Source organism: Chiloscyllium plagiosum, unplaced genomic scaffold, assembly GCF_037043375.1.
Source record: "Chiloscyllium plagiosum isolate Xiang-an unplaced genomic scaffold, Cpla_swu_hap1 HiC_scaffold_50, whole genome shotgun sequence".
Classification (NCBI taxonomy): Eukaryota; Metazoa; Chordata; class Chondrichthyes; order Orectolobiformes; family Hemiscylliidae; genus Chiloscyllium; species Chiloscyllium plagiosum.
This window is the reverse complement of record NW_028270188.1, coordinates 51,038,396-51,058,491: the sequence shown is the minus strand read 5'-3', so window position 1 is coordinate 51,058,491 and position 20,096 is coordinate 51,038,396. Positions and strand designations below refer to the sequence as shown.

Here is a 20,096-nt window from a genome sequence, read left to right as displayed (position 1 = left end):
CTACCAGATAAGAGCGGGAATGAGAAAAGACAGGAAAGACGTTTTCTGATTTTCTGATACAGCTTGTATTTGCAAATAAAACTTTAACTTCGTGAAGGATTTTCTCCGTGTCCTGGTCATTTTCTCAGAGTATTGGGTGATCTTTCCGCAACACAGATCAGCCCGATGATCACCCACCCTTAGCTTTTTACTGTGTTTATGTCTATCCTGTTCTATTTCCTGTTTTCAGACAAGACTGTGGCTTGTAGAACTCTTTCAGGAAGCATTGCAAAGTCAGCAGCTTTTGCAGTTGCATCAGAAATTGAGCAAACACTGTCATGGCAGGGGATTACCAATACTGAGAGAATTTTCTCTGTTTTAAAAAGGGTATGCACAATTTTATTTTATTTTTCTGACCGTTAGATGCGATTGAAGCTATCATTTTGATGCGATCGACTGGTGTGAAGATTTCCCTTCTAAATTATTCCACAAGCAAGGCACCTTGTACAATAAAATCAACTCGGCTCTCAAAATGGTGAATTTAAAAAATGCATGGAGTCAAATTATTTATATGTACCCAGGCGTGACAACAACATCTTTTTCCAAATTCACCTTATTCCAGAATCTCAGATCTGAGGGACTTTTTGCAAAGTCCTCTTTTGTTTCAATCACATTCGCAAGTCATGTTTCGGAGCTTGCTTTTATGTTAATTTGTGCTCAGGTTGTTACAGATGTAACTCAAAAAAACCGGTCCACTCTTACCTTAGCGTAAAAGTTTTCAGTTGTGGGGTTTGGTGTGCGTTGAGATCGGAAGTTGGGGGGGGGGGGGGGGGGGGGGGGGGGGGGTGGAGATGCATGAATTATGATGCCAATGATTCCAATGGGAAAACTGGGGAGAATTTCACCCTGACAGTTGTGTGAAGTAGGGAACTCATTCTGATGGAGAGTGGGCATGGTATGGGTCTCACTGCCACTGTGAGTGGGAGAGAATGGGGTAACTCACTCCCAAAGGGAGTGGGTGAAATGGGTGAATGGAGGATTAGCTCCGATGGGCAGTGGGCTAGAATGTGGGACCCCCCAGTGTGGAGAGAATGGGGGACTCGTTCCCACGGGGACTGGGGAGAACTGGGCACTCTTTCCCATGGGGATGGGGAGAACTGGGGACTAGTTCGCAAAGGCAGCGAGCAGGAAATGAGAATCATTCTGCAGGGGAGGCAACAAAGTGAATAGGCAAAAATAGTTTTATAGTGGACGCTGTTTAATTGCATGAGGAAGAGAGGAAGAGTAGGATATGATCATTGACAAGGGTTTCTAAGGAGCAAAGAAACTAGACGAACCGGAGGGGGCGAATGACCTGTGTTTTATGATAGTTAGCGAAAGAGAATGTTTCAACCTGCTTACTCTCTCCGTTTTTCTCTAATTTCTGGTGTTGATTTTGTCAATTCTTTCATCTTTCCAGGTGCCTCAGCCACCTTCTTATAACGTTAAGCCAACGGTTGTGTCTGCTGAAGAGAGAAGAATAGAGAGCAGGTGCACTGTGCAAAGCACACGCTGAGTCAGGGGCAGCACACTGATTGTAGTAAACAGGAAACCGCAGAGAGCAGTCTCTCTGGCCCCAGTTTCACTGCTTAGACATGTATTTGCACCACATGCACACAGAGCACCATTCATTCTGCAATGTTCACAACTTCTCTCACAGCAACAGCAGGTTCCCAGTGAGATTTGGAGTCCCCAGCTTTGGAGTCTGGATGAGGGACAAGAGCTTCTGAGGATGGTGGGGTGGGAGTGAGGTGGTTCTTTGTCCTGTCCCACCTCATCCAGGATAAGATATTAACCGGAAATGATGGGGTAGATAAAGATACATTATTTCCACTGGTTAGGAATTCTAGAAGTGGGGCGGGGGGCGTGTTAGCTTGGGCATTAGGGGCATGCCAGTCAGGAGAGATGTTACCAAGTACTTCAACACACAAAAGGTGTTGGAAGTTGGGAACTATCTTACATACTCGGCATTGCACGTTGGATTGGTTGCTAATTTTAAATTTGTGAGATTTCTTTGTTAAGCAACGACAATAAGAAGTAAACGACAAAAGCAGGTACTTAGAGTGATCAGATTACATGGAAAGAGCGGTGGTGAATGGAATGAAACTGCTTGTTCAGACAGTCATCACCATGTCAGAAATGGCCTCCACGTCTAAATCACGCATCTCGCGGCTATCAGTTCGGTCCTATCTCTCCCCACTCTTCAGATATGCGCCCTTGGAGTTTATATTTGCATTCTGCAGCTCTACGTATTTTAGGAGCAAGATGTCAATCCAATAAACGTCACAGTTTATTTTATCTGAATTATTTGGAAATTACAGCTTGAATTAAGTCCACAGTGGCCCAATCAGTTGCATGCAACAAAATGACTTTACAAAGTCAAAAGTGACGTTAAAACCACAGCCTCGGCGTTTGCAAGGCTCCAACTGATTGCAACACAGCTGTGAGATCTAATGCAGATCCGGTCTCCTCCATAAATCCTCTTGGATCGAATTCCATCTGAATTTTCACGTGCGACCTGCTTTCTTTTTTTCCTCCTTTTCCCCGAGATCCCGACTCCAAGGAGACTTTTGGGGAATTGCTGCCAGTCTGGGAAAATATGTTAAAATTTATAGTGAAGTCCAAGTCAAATTATTGCCTCTTATTTCCCACTCCCTCATCCTCTTTGCTAGCACGTTTCATACATTCTTAGGCCAATGCAACGTAGAAGGTACCATTTGGACAGCTATGGCTGTGTCAGCACTTTGAATGGTCGATTCCACGATTCTACAAGAAACCCCTGCTCTTGTTCAAATATTTATTTAATTCGTCGATTGAAATGCCCTGTTGAATTTGCTTCTTTCACCCTTTTTTACCAACTCAATAATCTGTTGTCCTAATTCAATCCACACAACAGTGGCCAGGCCTATTGTGTCACTGTCGCGATAAGCAAAGAAAATTGTATCAAAAAGCTAGCAGTTGAAAATGTAAATGGATACATCTGGAAATCCCCCTCATAGTCGGACAGAGGTATTTTACCTGGAAACTTAACCTCTCCTTTCAATTATCAAATGGAAAAATAGCTTAACAGGTGTGTTGTGAATCCAGTCTCAGTCACCAGAGGGATTTGATACAAAATTCAGATGTCAATCGGGTGCAATTTCTGGGAAATTCCATCATTCAACGCCTGACTTCAAATTCCTAATATTCACATGAGCAACTCTATTATATTGCCAGGTAATCAAGACTGGCTACCTGACAGAAAACTGAATTAACTTAAGTTCACCCGTGTGACGTTGGTGTAACTGGGAGACCCAGAATTTATTGCACATACTCAGTGCGTTTGCAATTGTGATGTTGTGATGTCTTTTCAACCCGCTGCAGTCTCGTGTAGTGTATGGACACATGCACCATTGATAGCGAGGGAACTGCAGGATTTTTAGACAGCGAGATTTAAGGAAAGGCTGATGTATTTGCAGTCAAGATGGCAAGTAGGTTGGAAGGGCATTTTCAGGTGATAGCATTCCCATATGTCTACTGCCCTTCTCTTTCCATGTGGTTGTGGTCATATATTTGGAAAGTGCTATCTGACGATCTTAGCTTTTTTTTGTGGTTTGAAAGCATAACGAATAGCGTGCCACAAGATTCGGTGCTGGAGACTCATCCGTTTACTTTTTTTAAAATAATGGCTAGGATGGAGGAACCATAGTTGCAGCGGCAAAAGTAGCTCATGACATAAAGATAGATAGTTACAGAAATTGTGAAGAGTAGATAATATGGTTATTGAGGCATACAGCTAAGCTAAGTGAGCAGGCAAAAATATCTGACAAATGGAGTTCAATGTGGGAAAATGTATATATTTTGCTGGAGGAATAGACAAGAGATAATGGTCGATATATTGCGAGATTGCAAAATTCAGTGATGCAGATGGATCTGGGCGTCCCTGTTCATGGCTTCCTGAAGGTGAGGATGCAGGTACGGCAAGCAATTAGGAAAGCTAGTGGAATATGATAGTTTATCCTGGGGAATCGAATACAAAGTGGGAAGGTTATGCTTCAATTATAAAAGGTACTGGTGAGGCCGTCTTTGGAGTACTGTGCATTGATTGACTCCATACTCAAGAAAGAATGCAAATACATTGAAGGCAGGTCAGAGGACATTCACCACAGTAATACCTGGGAAGAGTGTCTTGTCTTATGAGGAAATGTTAGCCAGTTTTGATTATATGCACTGGAGCTTAGAAGAGTAAGAATTGACATGCAACTCATTCTTGTTTTGACAGTGTAAATTAACTGTAGTGCGATTGACAGGCTGTGGACACTGTTTGGATAATGCAAACTTTCAACTGAACAGATATAGCGATTTTCCAAAGCAATCTTCTACACCACGATTTTCCATAAGCACAATTTTCTATTGCACGAGACTGCAGAGGAAAGCAACTGCCACATTTTAGCAGAACAATTTTTCCTTAAAAGATATGAGATACAGAGGGGTTTTGACTGGGTGAATGAGAAAAGAGTGATTTCTTACATGAAAAATTGTAAAACTATGTGACACAGTTTAAAAATGAAGGGTCACTAATTTTACACAGAACTGGTGTGAGTTTTCTATTTCCCACAGACATTGCTGATTGTTTGGAACTGGCCTCCATGAAAAATGGTGCAAGCAGGTTCTCAGAATATTTTAAAGACTAATGTGGACAGATTCTTGATATTTGAGGGATTGAAAAGAATATAGTGTAATCTAAGCAGCCCTGGTCTTATCGAATGGAGTATCAGACCCGAGGGACAGAGTGGCCCACTCCTGTTTCTTCATTTGCATGCTCATTTGTTTATGTGGCGATTATGTTTTCAGCGAGCTCACCTGCAATGCATCCGTAGGAGTCCAGTTTATGTCTGTTTGATGATTCTTTCCTGTGTATGAATGTTTAAATTGTTAATGAAACATTTATCTTCGTCTGACTAAACCAGATTTACTTACGGAGACCCAGTAAGTCAATACTCCTTCAGTGTGACGATGTTCATCAGAATGCATCATTCTCCATTCAGGACATCACTGTTCTCTCAAAATTCAGTTACTTCCCCAAATCACCTCAGTTTCTAAGTACACTTTAAAAAAAACACACAACTGCTCTATTGTTCTAGGAATACGTCATTGGCATATCATTATGCCATTGTCTTATCAATTTTCCATTGTTTTATCAATGCACTATTGTCTTTCAAATACACAATCGTTATCCCAACATTCCATTTTCCTACAAACGTGCCTTTGCTTTGCAATGCACCATTGGCTTTCCAGTAAACTGTTGTCTACCAGCACACCATTTTCCTATCAATTTGACATCTGCTACCAATATAGTATGCCCTACCGATATTTCGTTGGTCTTCCAATACACCATGGTCCTCCCAGCATACCATTGTCCTCTGAAGATAACATCATCCTCCGAAGACAACATTGTCCTCCCAATACAACATCGTCTGCCTATATACTATTGTCCTCCCAATAGACCATTTCATAACAATATTACATTGTCCAACCAATACACTATTATCCTGTCGATGCACCATTGTCCAAACAATAAACCATTATCCTACCAATATGCAATTCGCCTTCTAATACATCATTGATCTCCTGATACAACACCGTGTTTCTCATACTCCTTTGACCTACTAATACTCTATTATGCTGTCAATAAACTATCGTCCTCTCAGTCCATCATTGTCCTACCAATACACAAATGCCCTCCCAATATGTCATTGTTCTGCCAATAGGATATTGTAATATCAAAACGGTATTGTCCTACCAGTACACCAAAAGAAAAAAATGCTGGAAAATCTCAGCAGGTCTGGCAGCATCTGTAAGGAGAGAAAAAAGCTGACGTTTCGAGTCTAACTGCATTTTTTGTTTTGGTTTCAGATTCCAGTATCCGCAGTAATTTGCTTTTATCCAGTGTTTAACCCACTGCCACCTCTCTTCCAGGAATGCCTACTCTGAAGAAGTACTGCTCTTCTCTCCGACTGGATTTTCGTTTGTCTCTTCTCTCAGCCTAGTATAAATACCTCCCTATTTCTCCCTTTTTTTAAGCTTTGATAAAGGGTCAGTTAGCCTCGAAACGTCAGCTCTTTTCTCTCCTTAGAGATGCTGCCAGACCTGCTGAGATTTTCCAGCATTTTCTATTTTGGTTTCAGATTCCAGCATGCGCAGTAATTTGCTTTTATCCTACCAGAACACCATTGTTTTACTCATGCACCACTGACGAACCAACGCATTGTTATCTTAACAATTCTCCATTGTCCTACCAATGCACCAAAATCTTCTGAATGCATCTTTGTTCCTACCAATGCATCACTATTCTCCACTGAGTTGAAAATGTGTTGCTGGAAAAGCGCAGCAGGTCAGGCAGCATCCAAGGAGCAGGAGAATCGACGTTTCGGGCATGAGCCCTTCTTCAGGAATCAGGGCTGAAGAAGGGCTCATGCCCGAACGTCGATTCTCCTGCTCCTTGGATGTTGCCTGACCTGCTGCGCTTTTCCAGCAACACATTTTTAGCTCTGATCTCCAGCATCTGCAGTCCTCACTTTCTCCATCACTATTCTCCAATTTGGCAACATCGCCTAATTCACTATTGTCCCCCTGCCTTACAAGAAAATATTATGCCCATGGAACTGTTTTTCACTCTCCACTCTATTCATTTCCCACATGATTTTAAAGAATTCGATGGACTCTCCTCTCACCATTCTCTTCACTAAGGAGAACGGTGCACTTCCTTTGATCTATCCCGATCAATGAACTCCCTCTTCCTTGGAAAAGGTATCGTGAATCACTTGAAGACTCCCTCTTTCTCTTTAACTCAAGATTTCATGACCTTTCTATGGTTTGTGGCAGAGGACGGTGTTTAACTGATATACAATATGGGGCAAACACAATGTTTTAAGCAGGGTAAGATGCATTTCTCGCTATTGTAATCCATTCCCCTGATTTGTTAAGTCCACGACACGGTGAGTATTAAATGTTCTTGTCACGGCACTTACCACCTTTCATGATACAAATAAATCTACATCTAGATCACTCTTTTTCAGCATCCAGTTGTTATTACACTCTTTATTTTGTCTGAACCCCTGCTTTTTGAGCCGACCAAAATAGATCATATCGCAACTCCTTTGCATCAAATGTATCTGCTCATTCAATCGAACTGTCGGCATTCTTCTGAAATCTGTAGATTCCCTCACAGACCGTATGTCTTCCAAGTTTCATGTCCACCATACCTATTGAAATAGTGTCCCCAATATGCTGAAGTTTAAAGCATTAATTTATATTAGGGCCATCAGAGATCTTAACACCTGAACTCTGCACAATCCAGTTGCGAAAGATGCCCACAGCCCAAATTTGTAAACCATAATGAGTCAATAGGAGTCAACAGACAGGAACATAATATTTCTGCTGGAATTCATGAATAAATAAAAGGTTCCTGCTGATATTTATAAATAAATACGATATTATCAGTAAACATAATATTACTGCTGGCATTTATAAATAGATGATATGTTACTGCTGGTATTTACAAACAAATACAATGTTACTGCTGGCATTTATAAAAAAAATACAATGCTATTGCTGGCATTTAAAATGAGTATAATGTAACTGCAGACATTTATAAATTAACGCAATGTTACTGCTGATATTTGTAAATAAATGTAATATTACTCTCGGTATTTAGAATTGTAAATAATATAACTGCTGGCATTTATAAGTAAATGCAATATTGCTACTGATATTTATAAACAGTTACATTTAGTATTTGAAAATGAGTCTAATGTTATTTGCTGGTATTTATAAATAACCGCAACCTTTTTATTTACAATTATTTCGGAGGATAACTAATACACAAACAGACCTAATATTATGCTAAAATGAAGGGCTAATGAGTTCTCAGGGAACAACAGGTGTCAGAGTGGAGAACACATTCACAGGGAGGAATGCACTCATGAATCTCGTGAATTTCCCCATTGGATTTTTAATCTGTCAATCCCACTTACCCAATTGCAACTGGTCTCATTCGCCTCTTTGTGTTCTCTCTCTCAATCGAAAGCTGGGTGCAGACAAAACCAAAAAGTTGCATGTTACATTTCGCTCTTGTACATCCGCACCTGGTTGCCAGAAATAGTTGAACAAGGAGTTGTTGAGCGGCCTCACAATCAATCTGGAAAGGTGGTGCAAGATATAAACGGGCAGGAATCAATGCCCGGATTCAAAAATGTAGAGCATGCTGGAAATAGAGTGTCCAGAAAACAGTCATACTGTACTCGAGATTCTCTTATGTTCTCTACATTTGTCTGAAATTTCCCTCAACCATAGCATTTTGTTTTTTCCCCCTGATATTTGAATAACAGGAGAGTTTTTTAAAAAAAAATATTTATGGGATGCCACCATCGTTGGCTAAGCGAGCATTTGGAGTCCCAGTGATGCACTTCGCAAATGGTTTAGATACTTACTTTTCATTGTGGGGTCTCCTGCCTGGCGCTGTTGGAGAAAGAAACTGCAATTATCAACTGGGAATCGGAAAAAGAATTATTGCCAATGGATCACTGGTAAATGGTAATTCCTTACCTGATCGACTGTCTTTGTAGACCATAATTAGAATCAAGCTTAGGAGGAGGATTGCCGAGATGATTCTCAAAACGTTATTGACTGTATTGCACCATTCTGGAGAGAGGACTCGGGAGAGAAAAAAAAACATCACTACTCAGTCAAATCATTCTTATTGTCTGGGATCGTCGAATGGGAATCTTGACTCTATCTGAGCATCAAACTCCGAAGTGAAATGAGAACAAAATAGGATTTGAAGTGGACGCAAGATTCAGGAAGTAACACAATTTTTGTCAGTTCAGATAAACGGACTGACGGTACAGGTATTGCAACTCAACAATTACAAAAAAGGAAAAGAAAATATACAGAATCCCAGACTGATGATGCATAGAATGAGGCGATTCCTCCCATTCTATCCTTGCCAGCTCCTTAGCAGGTGTATCTCATGTGTTGCATTTACGACAGCCGTGTGATTGTGATTTTATCAAATATTTCCTCCAAAATGTTTTGTGTTGAATTTGCTTCCATCCTCATTTCAGGCAGCACATCCCAGACCACAACAACTGGATTGACGAAAGAATCAAATTCTTCTCATTTTGCCCCACACAGTTCTTTTTCTCATTCTTTTCAATTCGTGTCTCCCTTTGTTACCTGACCCTCTGCTGGTGGGAACGGTTTGGCCCTCATGGACTCGATGGAATCTAGCACCCACCGCCCTTGCTTTCCCACTCTCATAATTTTGATCAACTTGATTCACTCTACCCTTAGCCTTTCGTGATCTGAGGAGAATGGTCCCCTCTTCTCCCTATCTCTCTGCAGAAACTAAATTCACTTGTTGCCGAGTCCCACCCTGGGAAATCAGCCTCTGCACTCTCTCCAATGATCTTGACATCCTTTCTCAAGATCTGTGTTGCAGAGTTGGGCACGCCATTGCGGTTCTGACCAGGGAATTATGAAGAGTAAGATAACATTTTGTTGCAGCTGAGTTCTGCGTTCATGAAGGGGAAGTTTCCACATGTTCATCAGTCCCACTACCTTCACATATTAATGCATGGTCGCCAGTCTGCTTCAACAGGGTTAAGCCGGAACTGCTCTCAACGAATTAACTGCAACAAACGTTCATAAATTAACGCTAGCCTGAGATTCAATTGCTGATATCTGAAGTGAACTTAATATTGAGCTTGAGTTTGACTGTCAGCCAGGGACTGAAAGTGAAGATCCCAGTAAATTATAAAGGGAGTCAAGCTGAAGCTGACTGGCAGGAAAGTCTTTTCCTCATTCCTGAAGAAGGGCTCATGCCCGAAACGTCGATTCTCCTGCTTCTTGGATGCTGCCTGACCTGCTGCGCTTTTCCAGCAACACATTTTCAGCTCTGATCTCCAGCATCTGCAGTCCTCACTTTCTCCTGGCAGGGAAGTAATACAGTATTCTGAATGCAACCCCCACCCTTTTAATGGACGGCAAAACAGGCATAACAGGCTGAATGGCCTAGTCCTTTCCCTACACCCCATTGTCCGATGTTCCTATAAGTTGAATAGAAGTGAGCGAGTGTGAAACCCCTGCAGGAGCATCCCCCAGTTCAATAGCAATCTCATGCCTCGAAATTCATTACCTCATTGTGTACTTGGATTTATTACAAGCCATTTTCCAAGATCTGCTGCCTGAGAATACAACCCTAAAAAGCGAATTGTTATGCTGCACGCACATAGGTACACCCACAGGCACAAATACACACACTCACTCAAATGTATACAAGCACACACAGACACTTACACGCTCACACACACACACGTATGTACATATGCGGGCTCAAATTCACAACCTGCACATGCATATAGCACAAACACACACTAAGGCATAAATACACACAGAGACACACGTGCACCCATATAACAAAGTCAAATAATCCCCCCACACACATACACATACATAATTATGTGTGTACACACACAACGACATATTGATACTCGGACTGAAACATGCACACACTCTCACACAGGTGAATGCACACTCAGCCTCATACAGACATTCAGAAACTCATACGCACACACATATGCAGACACAGAGACACACATTAGTACACACACGGAGACACACATTCATACACGTAGAAAAGCAAAAAGACACAATTTTATACAGACGGACACAAGCTCAGATACACACATATATAACAGAGATGCACATTCAGATAGACACAGTGACGCAGTCATACATGCTAACATAGGTGCAAGTGCATTCACATATACAGACACACAAATATATATGCATAGAAACACACGCATGCACACTAACGCAGGCACACACAAGTTAAATAAACACTCACACTTCACACATGTATGCAACCCTATTTTTCACAGTTTTTCATACATAGACACGTAAACGTACATAATCACATCCGAAAACGCACGTATGTATGTGTGCACTCATGCAGCCATGCATTGCAAAATGCAAATATACACACACCCACATAAAACACACACACACACACACACACACACACACGTGCACAGTCATACACACTTTAAAACTATACCCATATGGTTATTCCTTTATTTGATGGAGGAACTTAATTGATGGACTGAGGTTTGTTTTAGAAAATGGGCGACTATAAAGTTGAATCTCCACCCTCACTGGGCATCTCAATAACTCACCTGCCTTTGCTGCCGCCGGTTCAGTGAAAGACACACTCTTTGTCAGGACTTTCTCTCCCAGTTGAACAACACAGGAACACAGAGCGCCGCTGGTCCACTGTTCCCTCATCACCGTGACCTGACTCGTGATGTTCCAGGTGCCGTCCCGCTCCCTCTTCCCGACATCGCTCGCCCCCTGGGTCACCTCGCCGGAAATATTCCAGAAAATGACAATCTCGTTGGAAGAGACCCCGCTGACTAGACACACCAAGGGGACGGGGTCCATCTGGGCAGACACAGACGGCGGGAGGAAGACGAGGACGGACGTCTTGTCAGTGGAACTGTCTGGACAGAGATTGGGACAGGGTTAACGAAAAATGAACGGAATATCAAAATGGGGTGAACGGTTAGGATTGGTTTTGGTGTGTCTCTTACCTCCAACAAGCAGTTTGGGTCCCGGCTGGAGAGGAGCATAGCCATCCCTATCAGCACAGTAGTAGGTCCCAGAGTCATTGACCTGGACATCACGGATTTCCAATTGCAGCACACGCTCGCTGTCACCTTTTTTTGAAATAAATTTACAATCGGACTCCTTGCAGTTGGTGGTGTCTATTGCTACCGGGGCTTCACCCACAGTCTGTTTGTACCAGAAATAGCTAGTAACCAGCTCCACAGGAAAGCTGAGCTGGCACTCCAATTTGACCGTCTCTCCCACTTTTGCCGTCTTGGCGAAGGGCCCCTGAGGCCCGGCGAGCTGGGAATCTGCAACTGAAGAGATAAAAGTGACATTAAAAGTGATTATTGAGAGATGAGAGTGGAGCCCATTTATCCCCTCCATTTGAGAGTCGCTCCATTATCCTATACAATCGTTCCGGGTATATTTTTCCATACTATTGTCTACGTCAATCCTGCAATTTGGCCATTTTTCCAATTAGACATGACCACAGGTGAATATATTCACTGGATGAGGCCAGGTCCTTGTTCCTTGGGCGTAGGGAGGGCAGGCTTCCACTTTCTGTCCGACTTTGCGGGTGGGAGGGCAGTACTGTTGTTGTTTGAGAATGCCATCCGCCTCTCACTCACCATAAACAGCCAACAATTGCCCGAGAAGCATCAGGAAATGGGTGTTCTTGGTCATTTTTGGGATGTGAGGAATTTGCCTTCTGCTCCCTCCGCTGGCTCTGGGATGGATTGCGGGGGAATGGGTTGTGGTGTTGCATGCGCGACTAAAGTGCGGGGTGGAGGGATGGGTGGGAGGGCAGCTGAGCTGAGCTCAGGCCCAGAAAGATTCGCTCCTTTCAGATTGCACTGGTTAATACTATGCGCCTGCACTTGGGGCTGCATTTTGTCATTGGTTCTCACCTTCCGCTGCTCCCACCCCTCACCCCCAATACCTTCCATTCTACACACTTGTGGTCACAACATGTGACATAATGCATGCCAAATAAAAATGTCAAGGAGTAAAGCACTGCGCAGAAGGCGGCCATTGTGCCCATTTCTGAAGACCTTATTATTTGGATGACGTCCAGAGAGGGCGAGACAAGTTAGGATCTGCCCTGGTCGCTGTGTTGAATATAATAGAGATATCTTAAAATGGACCAGTTTTTATTTTCAATTAAGTCATGAGCTGTGAGTGTCTATGGCTGGGACAGCATTTATTGCCTGTCCCAAAGGTGTCCCTTGAGAAGGTGGCGGTGAGCTGCCGTCTTGAAGTGCTGCAGTGGTCGATGTGAGCATTTATTTGCTGCCCTTGTCCTTCTAGGTAGTGGGCTGGATGGAGTAGTGTAGCATGGTGCAATAATATGGGCGGCACGGTGGCACAGTGGTGAGCACTGCTGCCTCACAGCGCCAGAGACCCGGGTTCAATTCCCGCCTGAGGCAACTGACTGTGTGGAGTTTGCACGTTCTCCCCGTGTCTGCGTGGGTTTCCTCCCACAGTCCAAAGAGGTGCAGGTCAGGTGAATTGGCCGTGCTAAAATGCCCATAGTGTTAGGTAAGGGGTAAATGTAAGGGTATGGGTGGGTGGTGGGTCGGTGTGGACTTGTTGGGCCGAAGGGCCTGTTTCCACACAGTAATGTAATCTAATCTAATATAGAGTACAATTTGTTCTGAGTAAAGAATTTGCACATTATTCATTGTGTAACGTACTAAACACACACTGGAAGATGATGAACTGTGTGTGTGGAGGGATGTGAGTTTTACTGAGTAATTTGTGAATCCCTGCAACATCAGAGACAAAGAGAATTTCAACGTTCGTCCCCGGTGCTTCAGCAGACTTTTAGGTTGCAATTCCTTCAGAAATCAAATGAAAACAAAAAGTTTAGGATGCTGGAAATCTGAAAGAAAGACAGAAAGAGCTGGAGACACTCACCAGATCTGGCGGCATCTGGGAGAGACGATGAGCGAGAGAGAGAGAGAGAAAGATTTAATGCTTGAAGTCCAACGCAATTTTAATTCATTGTTTGACCAGCACTTCACTTTGCGATTTTTATTACTGTTTGAACGGTCTCCTGTCTCTGCCTTCCGCTCCAGGCTTATTCCCTCGGATACTCTTTGACTGACTGACTAATGAGGACTGCTGATGACTTTACGTTTAGTGAACAGCTCTCACTGTATCAGTCTAGAGATGCAGGATTGACTTGGGACGGGAAGGGCAGTTCCACTCAATGGCTCATGTTTCTCTTTGTATTTTAATAGAGGGCTGTTACCTGCAGCCCTCTGGAAAATTCACTACACACTTATGTCTCTTTGTAATAGACGCACAGCCTCCTCATCAGACAGTTTATTGAATTTGCAGCAGAGGTATACAGCCATTCGGCCCTTCTCCTCCATACGGTGTCTTCCTGCTTCATCTCTGTCTCCTTATCTTTCTATCCCTTTCTCTGTAGAGTGAAACCGTGCACAACAGAGAACAGCCAAGACCTGTGGCCTCTCTGCACACGGAATTATACTCTGGCCCTGAACAGAGATCAAAACGAGAAAGAAGTCAGCTCAAAGTGCCTAGTAACAGAACCAGGCCATTCAGTCCACCGACACTGGCACCAGTCAATGAGGTCGCGGCTGATTAAATCATGCTCTACTTAACTTGCCTGCCTTTTCCTCATAAAACCTTGATTCCGTTGCTGATTAAACATATTTCATCTCAGGCTTGAATATACTGAATGACCCAACCTCCATAGCCCTCTGTGGTGAAGAAATCCACAGATTCATTCCCTGATGAGAGAAGAAAGTCCTTCCCATCGCTGTTTTGAATTGGCGACCCCTCATTCTGACATTACATCTTCCAGTCCCATACCCTCCCTGACTAACTGAGGCGCAGTCTTCTCTATGTCAGTGTGACTGTGGGAAGTGGCGGTCGACTTAGTGTAATTCCCCTGAAATTCTGTTTTCTCTCCGCTTTCGATACCGTGCTTCCTACATATTTCACTCAGGAGTGTCGCTCTGCTACAACAACAACAATGGTGTGACTTCATAGAGCACCACAATAAGGGAGTGTCTTGGAACAGAGGTTCGTGAGAGGAATTTCAACCAACCCTTCGAATCCTAGGAGATGGGAGCATGGGGTGAGAATGGGAGGGGAGAGAGTGAGGTGTTTCCTTTGTGGTTGTTGGTATTGTCGGTGGGGAATACAGATTCCTTCAGAGCAGTGGGAGAGATTTTTGCTTTGATTCTGAAAGAGGTGCGTTCTAAAATTAATTCTAAAATATAAATTTTCAGTGGCACGCACCACTGAACTGTAAAGATTGGGGCAGGAGGGAGCCGATTCTGCCATTGAGCGTCTCCTGCCCGTCAATTAGATCATGATGGGCTGGTAGTGGTGACCAATATACTAGCCAATCTCTCCTTCATAAGTCCCAAACCGCTGGGACTTGATTGGGATTTCGTTTTCACGCAAAATCCCCTCTTCTAAGCCCTTCAATGATTTAGTGGCTCAGTCTCATTGCTCTGAGGAGATAGAATGGCGACCTCTCACAGAAGAAATTCTTCCCCATCTCAGTTTTAAATGGAACCGACAATTCTGAAACCCTGCCTCCAACTCGAGGTATCCGAATCGGGCAAATAACCTTGCAACAACACGCCATCCCTGAATCTTGCCTGTTTCAAAAACTCCATCTTTCTAGCCATCTGTTCTACTGCCCGTTTGAGGGGCTCTTGCATACAAGCCAGCAGCTTAACAACAGGCCAAAGTCCGGCACTTGTGCTCTGAGCGTTCTGAATTGACTCCCCCAACCCCACCCCTCCCCCATTACCACAACTCTGTCAAACAGACTTTAGCGTGTGGTTTCAGCGTTGGGCAGAAATTGATAGGCGTGTCGGTGAGAGCAGGGAGTTATGAAAGTACACAGACGCTGTGACCTCCCACCCAATAGCCCCAGCCTCAGCTCGAGTTGGTCAGAATCTCGGCCAGCGAGTTCCACTGCTTCACAGTCCACCAGCTGAGTGTATACAGTCACAGTCGCAGTTAGTGTGCTGCTTTGATGTCTAGATATCGCCTCCGATATTCTCTGCAGTTTCCTGATACAGAATGAAACCTGGTCCACCTCCAACACCGACTCCAAAAATTCAGTTCATTCTTTCTTAATCGTGTGTGTGTGTGTGTGTGTGTGTGTGTGTGTGTGTGTGTGTGTGTGTGTGTGTGTGTGTGTGTGTGTGTGTGTGTGTGTGTGTGTGTGTGTGTGTGTATGTGTGTGTGTGTGTGATCCAATGTTGTTAGAACGTTCCTTTTAAGTAGGAGCACATTTTTAAAATATATTAAATCATTAGATTCATAAATATATTGAATTTAAGCTTTCCACCCATTGACTCCGTTTATAGTTTCTCCTGTTCCCTGATTCAGCATATGTTTACACAGTGAACTCTTGTTAGTTTTACTGCAAAAAGGTACAGAATCCAGGGCATACAATTCCATCAAAAGTATAGAGACATTTGGAAAGGGGCTATCATTGACAAGATCAGCGACTCAACTGGGATGATGTACTCGCCCAGAGACAGCAAGCAGCCTCGGACACTTCTTTCAAGAAAACAGAGAGCTGAGGGACATTGCCTTATTATGGCTCTTAAAATTCCGAGTGTTCAATAATTGAGTCTTTTGCTTCTGCAACAAACAAAGCAAAAAGTTGGTCAACATCTCCCAGTCCCTATAACTTTAGTCGAGCCTGCAGGAGGAACTTGCTTTGCAGGGAGATAAATTGATTCCTCCCAAGGAGAGGAAGGTGAGGTGAATAATATTGATGTATGTTCCCATGCCATCATTTGACATAATTCCGTGTGATTATGTCGCAGGGGCAAACTGTTCTCTGCCAAGTAACTGAGTGTCCCTTTTCAATGTTCAGCAATGATAGACATTCATTTCGTGGTACCTTGTTATCTTTATTCAGAACTGGGTTTATAAAGTTGACAAATGCAGCATGGCCGTTGTTGAAAAAGCTGTGATTGCTCCCCATTGTACCCAGAATGAGAGTTTGCTCGCAAAATGCTGGATGCAATTGCAGCGGGAAATCCCCACTCATTGATAGGAGCAATCATTTCACCATCTTTCAATATTCACCCAATATTGTTCACCAAATACTGACATTGCTGAAGAAATTGCAATGCAAAACACAAACAAAGAACAAACCACCGCATGACACACAGTGACTGACCCGTGACATTGTTTGTCTCAGAGCTAACAGTCGCTGGAGCTGATGGCGTTGAAGAGAGTGAAGTCCAGTGAACCGTGTCTCACACTGCAGGACTATGTGAAGTCTCTCTTCCAGTCAGTGGCTGGGATTGTCAGGTATGATCACTATCCGGCGATTCCGCACTTGAGGTCACCTCGTTGTCTGTCTCTTTCTCATCCACGCTCCAGAGCACCTGCAGATAGCCCGGCTTAAAACGACTCACCAGACTGGACAGAGTGGCTGATCCCATGTCTACTAGTGCCGACGAAGGAGGGAACAGAAGTACAGAAGATTTCCAATCATCACTACCTGTGTGTGGGCAAAGAGAGAGTGAAAGAGAGGATGATAACATGGCATAAAAACAATTCTCTGACTTACGCATGTGAGGGAGAAGTTCTCATATATATGATTCTGAACTGTTTGTGTGTTTGAGGGATAGAGACAGAAAATTATTAATCTATGAAATATAAGTGTGTGAGAATTATTGATATATCTAAAAGTTTGATCTATGCGCGTCTGAGAGTCAGTTAGTGAATGAAGTATTAATATAACTATCTAACTTGTGTGTGTGTGTGAGACAGACAGAGATGGGACTTATTGATATAACTTTCTGAACCTGCGTGTTTGAGATAAATATTTATATATATTTATACATAGCAGTTTGAGCTGTGTAAGAAAAGAATTAAAATGAACTAACCGACTTGCGTGCATGAGAAAAATGTTGCTATGAACTCTGATCTGTGTGTATGTGTGTGAATATGACAGAGAGACAGAATTACACATATCACGTTGGCTGTTGTCTTTGAACGAGATAGAGAAGTTTTAATATAACAATGTTTTATGTGTGAGAGAGACTATTACTGTTAACTTTAGCTCTGCATGTGAATGTGCGAAAGAAAATTATCCGTGTTGGTGAGAGAGAATTATTGATGTATAACACAGTGACCTGTGTGTGAGGGAGACTTATCGACTTATTCTCTGACCTGGGTATGTTTGTGTGTCAGAGAGGCAGAGGGACAGAATTATGACTATAATCAATACACTGACCTGTGTGTTTTAGTGAGAGAGAGATTATTGGCATTTTGCTATGGATTGTATGTTTCCGTGTGTTTGTGTGTGAGAGAGAGAAGAGGAGAGAGAGAATTATTGCTATAAATTCTGACATGTGGGTGATTATGTGTGAGCAAAATAGCAATGTAACACGTACCTGAATGTTTGAAGGGAATTATTGATATAATTTTTTTTAATCTATGTATGGTTGTATGTGAAAGAGAATTGTTAATATAAATAATTGACCGACATGTGTGTTTGAGAAGAGGGAGAGAGAGGGGATAGGGGTTAGAGAAGTATTAATATAAGCAGCACTCTGATCCTGACTATGTATGTTTGAGAGAGAATTATTCATGTAATTCTGACCTGTGTGTGTGAGGGAGAATTATTGATGTAATCTCTGACGTGTGTGTGTTTTGCGCGTGATCTAGAGAGAGGGAGAGAGAATTAATATAATTAACACCATAACTCGTTTGATATTAAAGAGAGAATTATTAATATCCCACGGGATTGTGAGTGCGTGTGAGGAAATTGTTCTTACAATCACTGTCCTATGAATCTTTGCGAGTAAGACAAATATGGATGTAATACTGACCAGTTTATTAATATAACCACTGACTTGTGTGTATGTGAGTGTGCGTGTGTGTATAAATGCGTGTGGAAGAGACAGAGAGAGATAGAGAGATGGTGATTGGGTGAGGGTGTTATTAATGTTGTTACAATCGCTGAGCAGTGTTGTTTGTAAGAGAGAAAATTATCAATATCAAACTACACTAATGTGTGTGTGTGTGTGTGTGAGAGAGAGAGAGAGAGAGAGAGAGACTATTAATAGAAATAATGCTCTGACCACTCTCTGTGTGAGACAGAATTGTCCCTGTAACTCTGAACTATGTATGAGAGAGAATAATCGATTTCATCTCTGAATGGACTTTCTGCGGTGGGGTGGAGGGGGGAGCGTAGAAAGATGCTCATTAATAGTAATATCACACTACTAATTGTGTGAGGGATTGTTACTGATGTAAAGTCTGATCAGTATACTTTTGTGATGGAGACTTATCAATATTAAAAAAATGAGAATTATTAATATAACACTGATCTGTATATGTGAGAGCGAATTAGTGACATAATCTCTGAACTGTTTGTGTGATAGAGACTGTGTGAGAGACATAGCTGTGTGTGTCTGTGTGAGAGAGAATCGTTGAAGTGTACCTGAGAGTGAATTATTGATATAACCTCTGACGTGTGTGCAGTTGTGTGTGATTGTGTGTGTGAGAGAGTGAGAATTATTAATATAAGTAACAAACTGATCTCTGTCTACAAAAGAGAGAATCGTTGATATAATCTCTGACCTGTGCGCGTTTGGTATGTGAGCGTCAGAGAGGGAGAATAATTAATCTAATTAACATTCGGATCTGTGTGTTTTTTGTGGGACAGAGAATTATTCATGTAATTAACATTCAGTGCGTGCGTGAGAGAATTATTTATATATCACAGGCCTGTGTGTTTGTGAGAGGGGCAGAGTGAAGAGAGAGAATTGTCAATATTACTAAGCCTCTGACCTATGTGTGTCTGTGTCAGAGAACAGCAATATAACACTAACCTGTGAACGTCTGTCAGAGAATTATTGATGCAGTCTCTGATCTGGGTGCTTGCGTGAGAGTCAATATTATTAATGCAAGAACGAGCTGCGTGTGTGAGAGAGAACTGCTGTTAGAATCTCTGAACTGCGTGTGTTTGTGAGGGAGAATTATCAATGTAACACAGACCGATTATTGTGAGAGAGAATTATTGATGCAATGGCTGTCCTGTGTGTTTCTGCGCCTATGTATTTGTGTGAGAGAGAGAGAGGGAGTGAGGGAGACAGAATGACAAAGGATTATTAATATAACTAACACCCTGAACAGCGTGTGTGACAGAGAATTATTGATGTAAGTCTGGCCTCTGTTTTTTGCGCGAGGGAGAGAGAGCGAATTATGAATACAATTAACATCATAACTTGTTTCTTTGTGTGGGAGAGAATCATTAATTTGCCATTGACCTGTGAATGCGCGAGAAAGAAATATTGATGTAATCTCGGACGGGTGCTCGTTTTTGAGAAAGGGAAAGGAAGACAGAGATTTCATAATGTATATAACATGCTGATCTGTGCATGTCTGAGAGAGAGAAGTAATAA

At 42.6% G+C, this 20,096-nt stretch overlaps 1 protein-coding gene across 6 annotated transcripts; it reads right to left on the bottom strand.

Annotated features, from left to right (window-relative positions):
- Positions 1 to 2,298: 2,298 nt before the first annotated feature.
- On the bottom strand, positions 2,299 to 12,458 carry LOC122541995 (immunoglobulin gamma-1 heavy chain-like). Of its 6 annotated transcripts, none has more exons than XM_087984976.1 (8): positions 12,297 to 12,458; positions 11,649 to 11,981; positions 11,235 to 11,558; positions 8,605 to 8,712; positions 8,490 to 8,517; positions 8,034 to 8,197; positions 4,861 to 4,910; positions 2,299 to 2,607 (listed from the first exon to the last, which is right to left on the bottom strand). In XM_087984976.1, the coding sequence occupies exons 1-6, from the start codon at positions 12,349 to 12,351 to the stop codon at positions 8,050 to 8,052; spliced, it is 996 nt and encodes a 331-aa protein (XP_087841102.1). In that variant the 5' UTR covers positions 12,352 to 12,458; the 3' UTR covers positions 2,299 to 2,607; positions 4,861 to 4,910; positions 8,034 to 8,049. The 6 variants fall into 6 exon arrangements, with proteins under 6 accessions (XP_087841102.1, XP_087841105.1, XP_087841104.1 ...); XM_087984979.1 differs by having other exon boundaries at positions 8,034 to 8,086; XM_087984978.1 differs by having other exon boundaries at positions 8,605 to 8,700.
- Between the last annotated feature and the right edge of the window lie 7,638 nt (positions 12,459 to 20,096).

Coding starts and splice junctions, on each gene's coding strand:
- LOC122541995 (XM_087984976.1), bottom strand. CDS start 12,351: ATGACCAAGAACACCCATTTCCTGATGCTTCTCGGGCAATTGTTGGCT. Junction 11,559..11,648: donor ACCCAAACTGCTTGTTGGAG/GTAAGAGACACA, acceptor ATCTCTGTCCAG/ACAGTTCCACTGACAAGACG. Junction 8,713..11,234: donor ACCGGCGGCAGCAAAGGCAG/GTGAGTTATTGA, acceptor TTCTCTCCCGAG/TCCTCTCTCCAGAATGGTGC.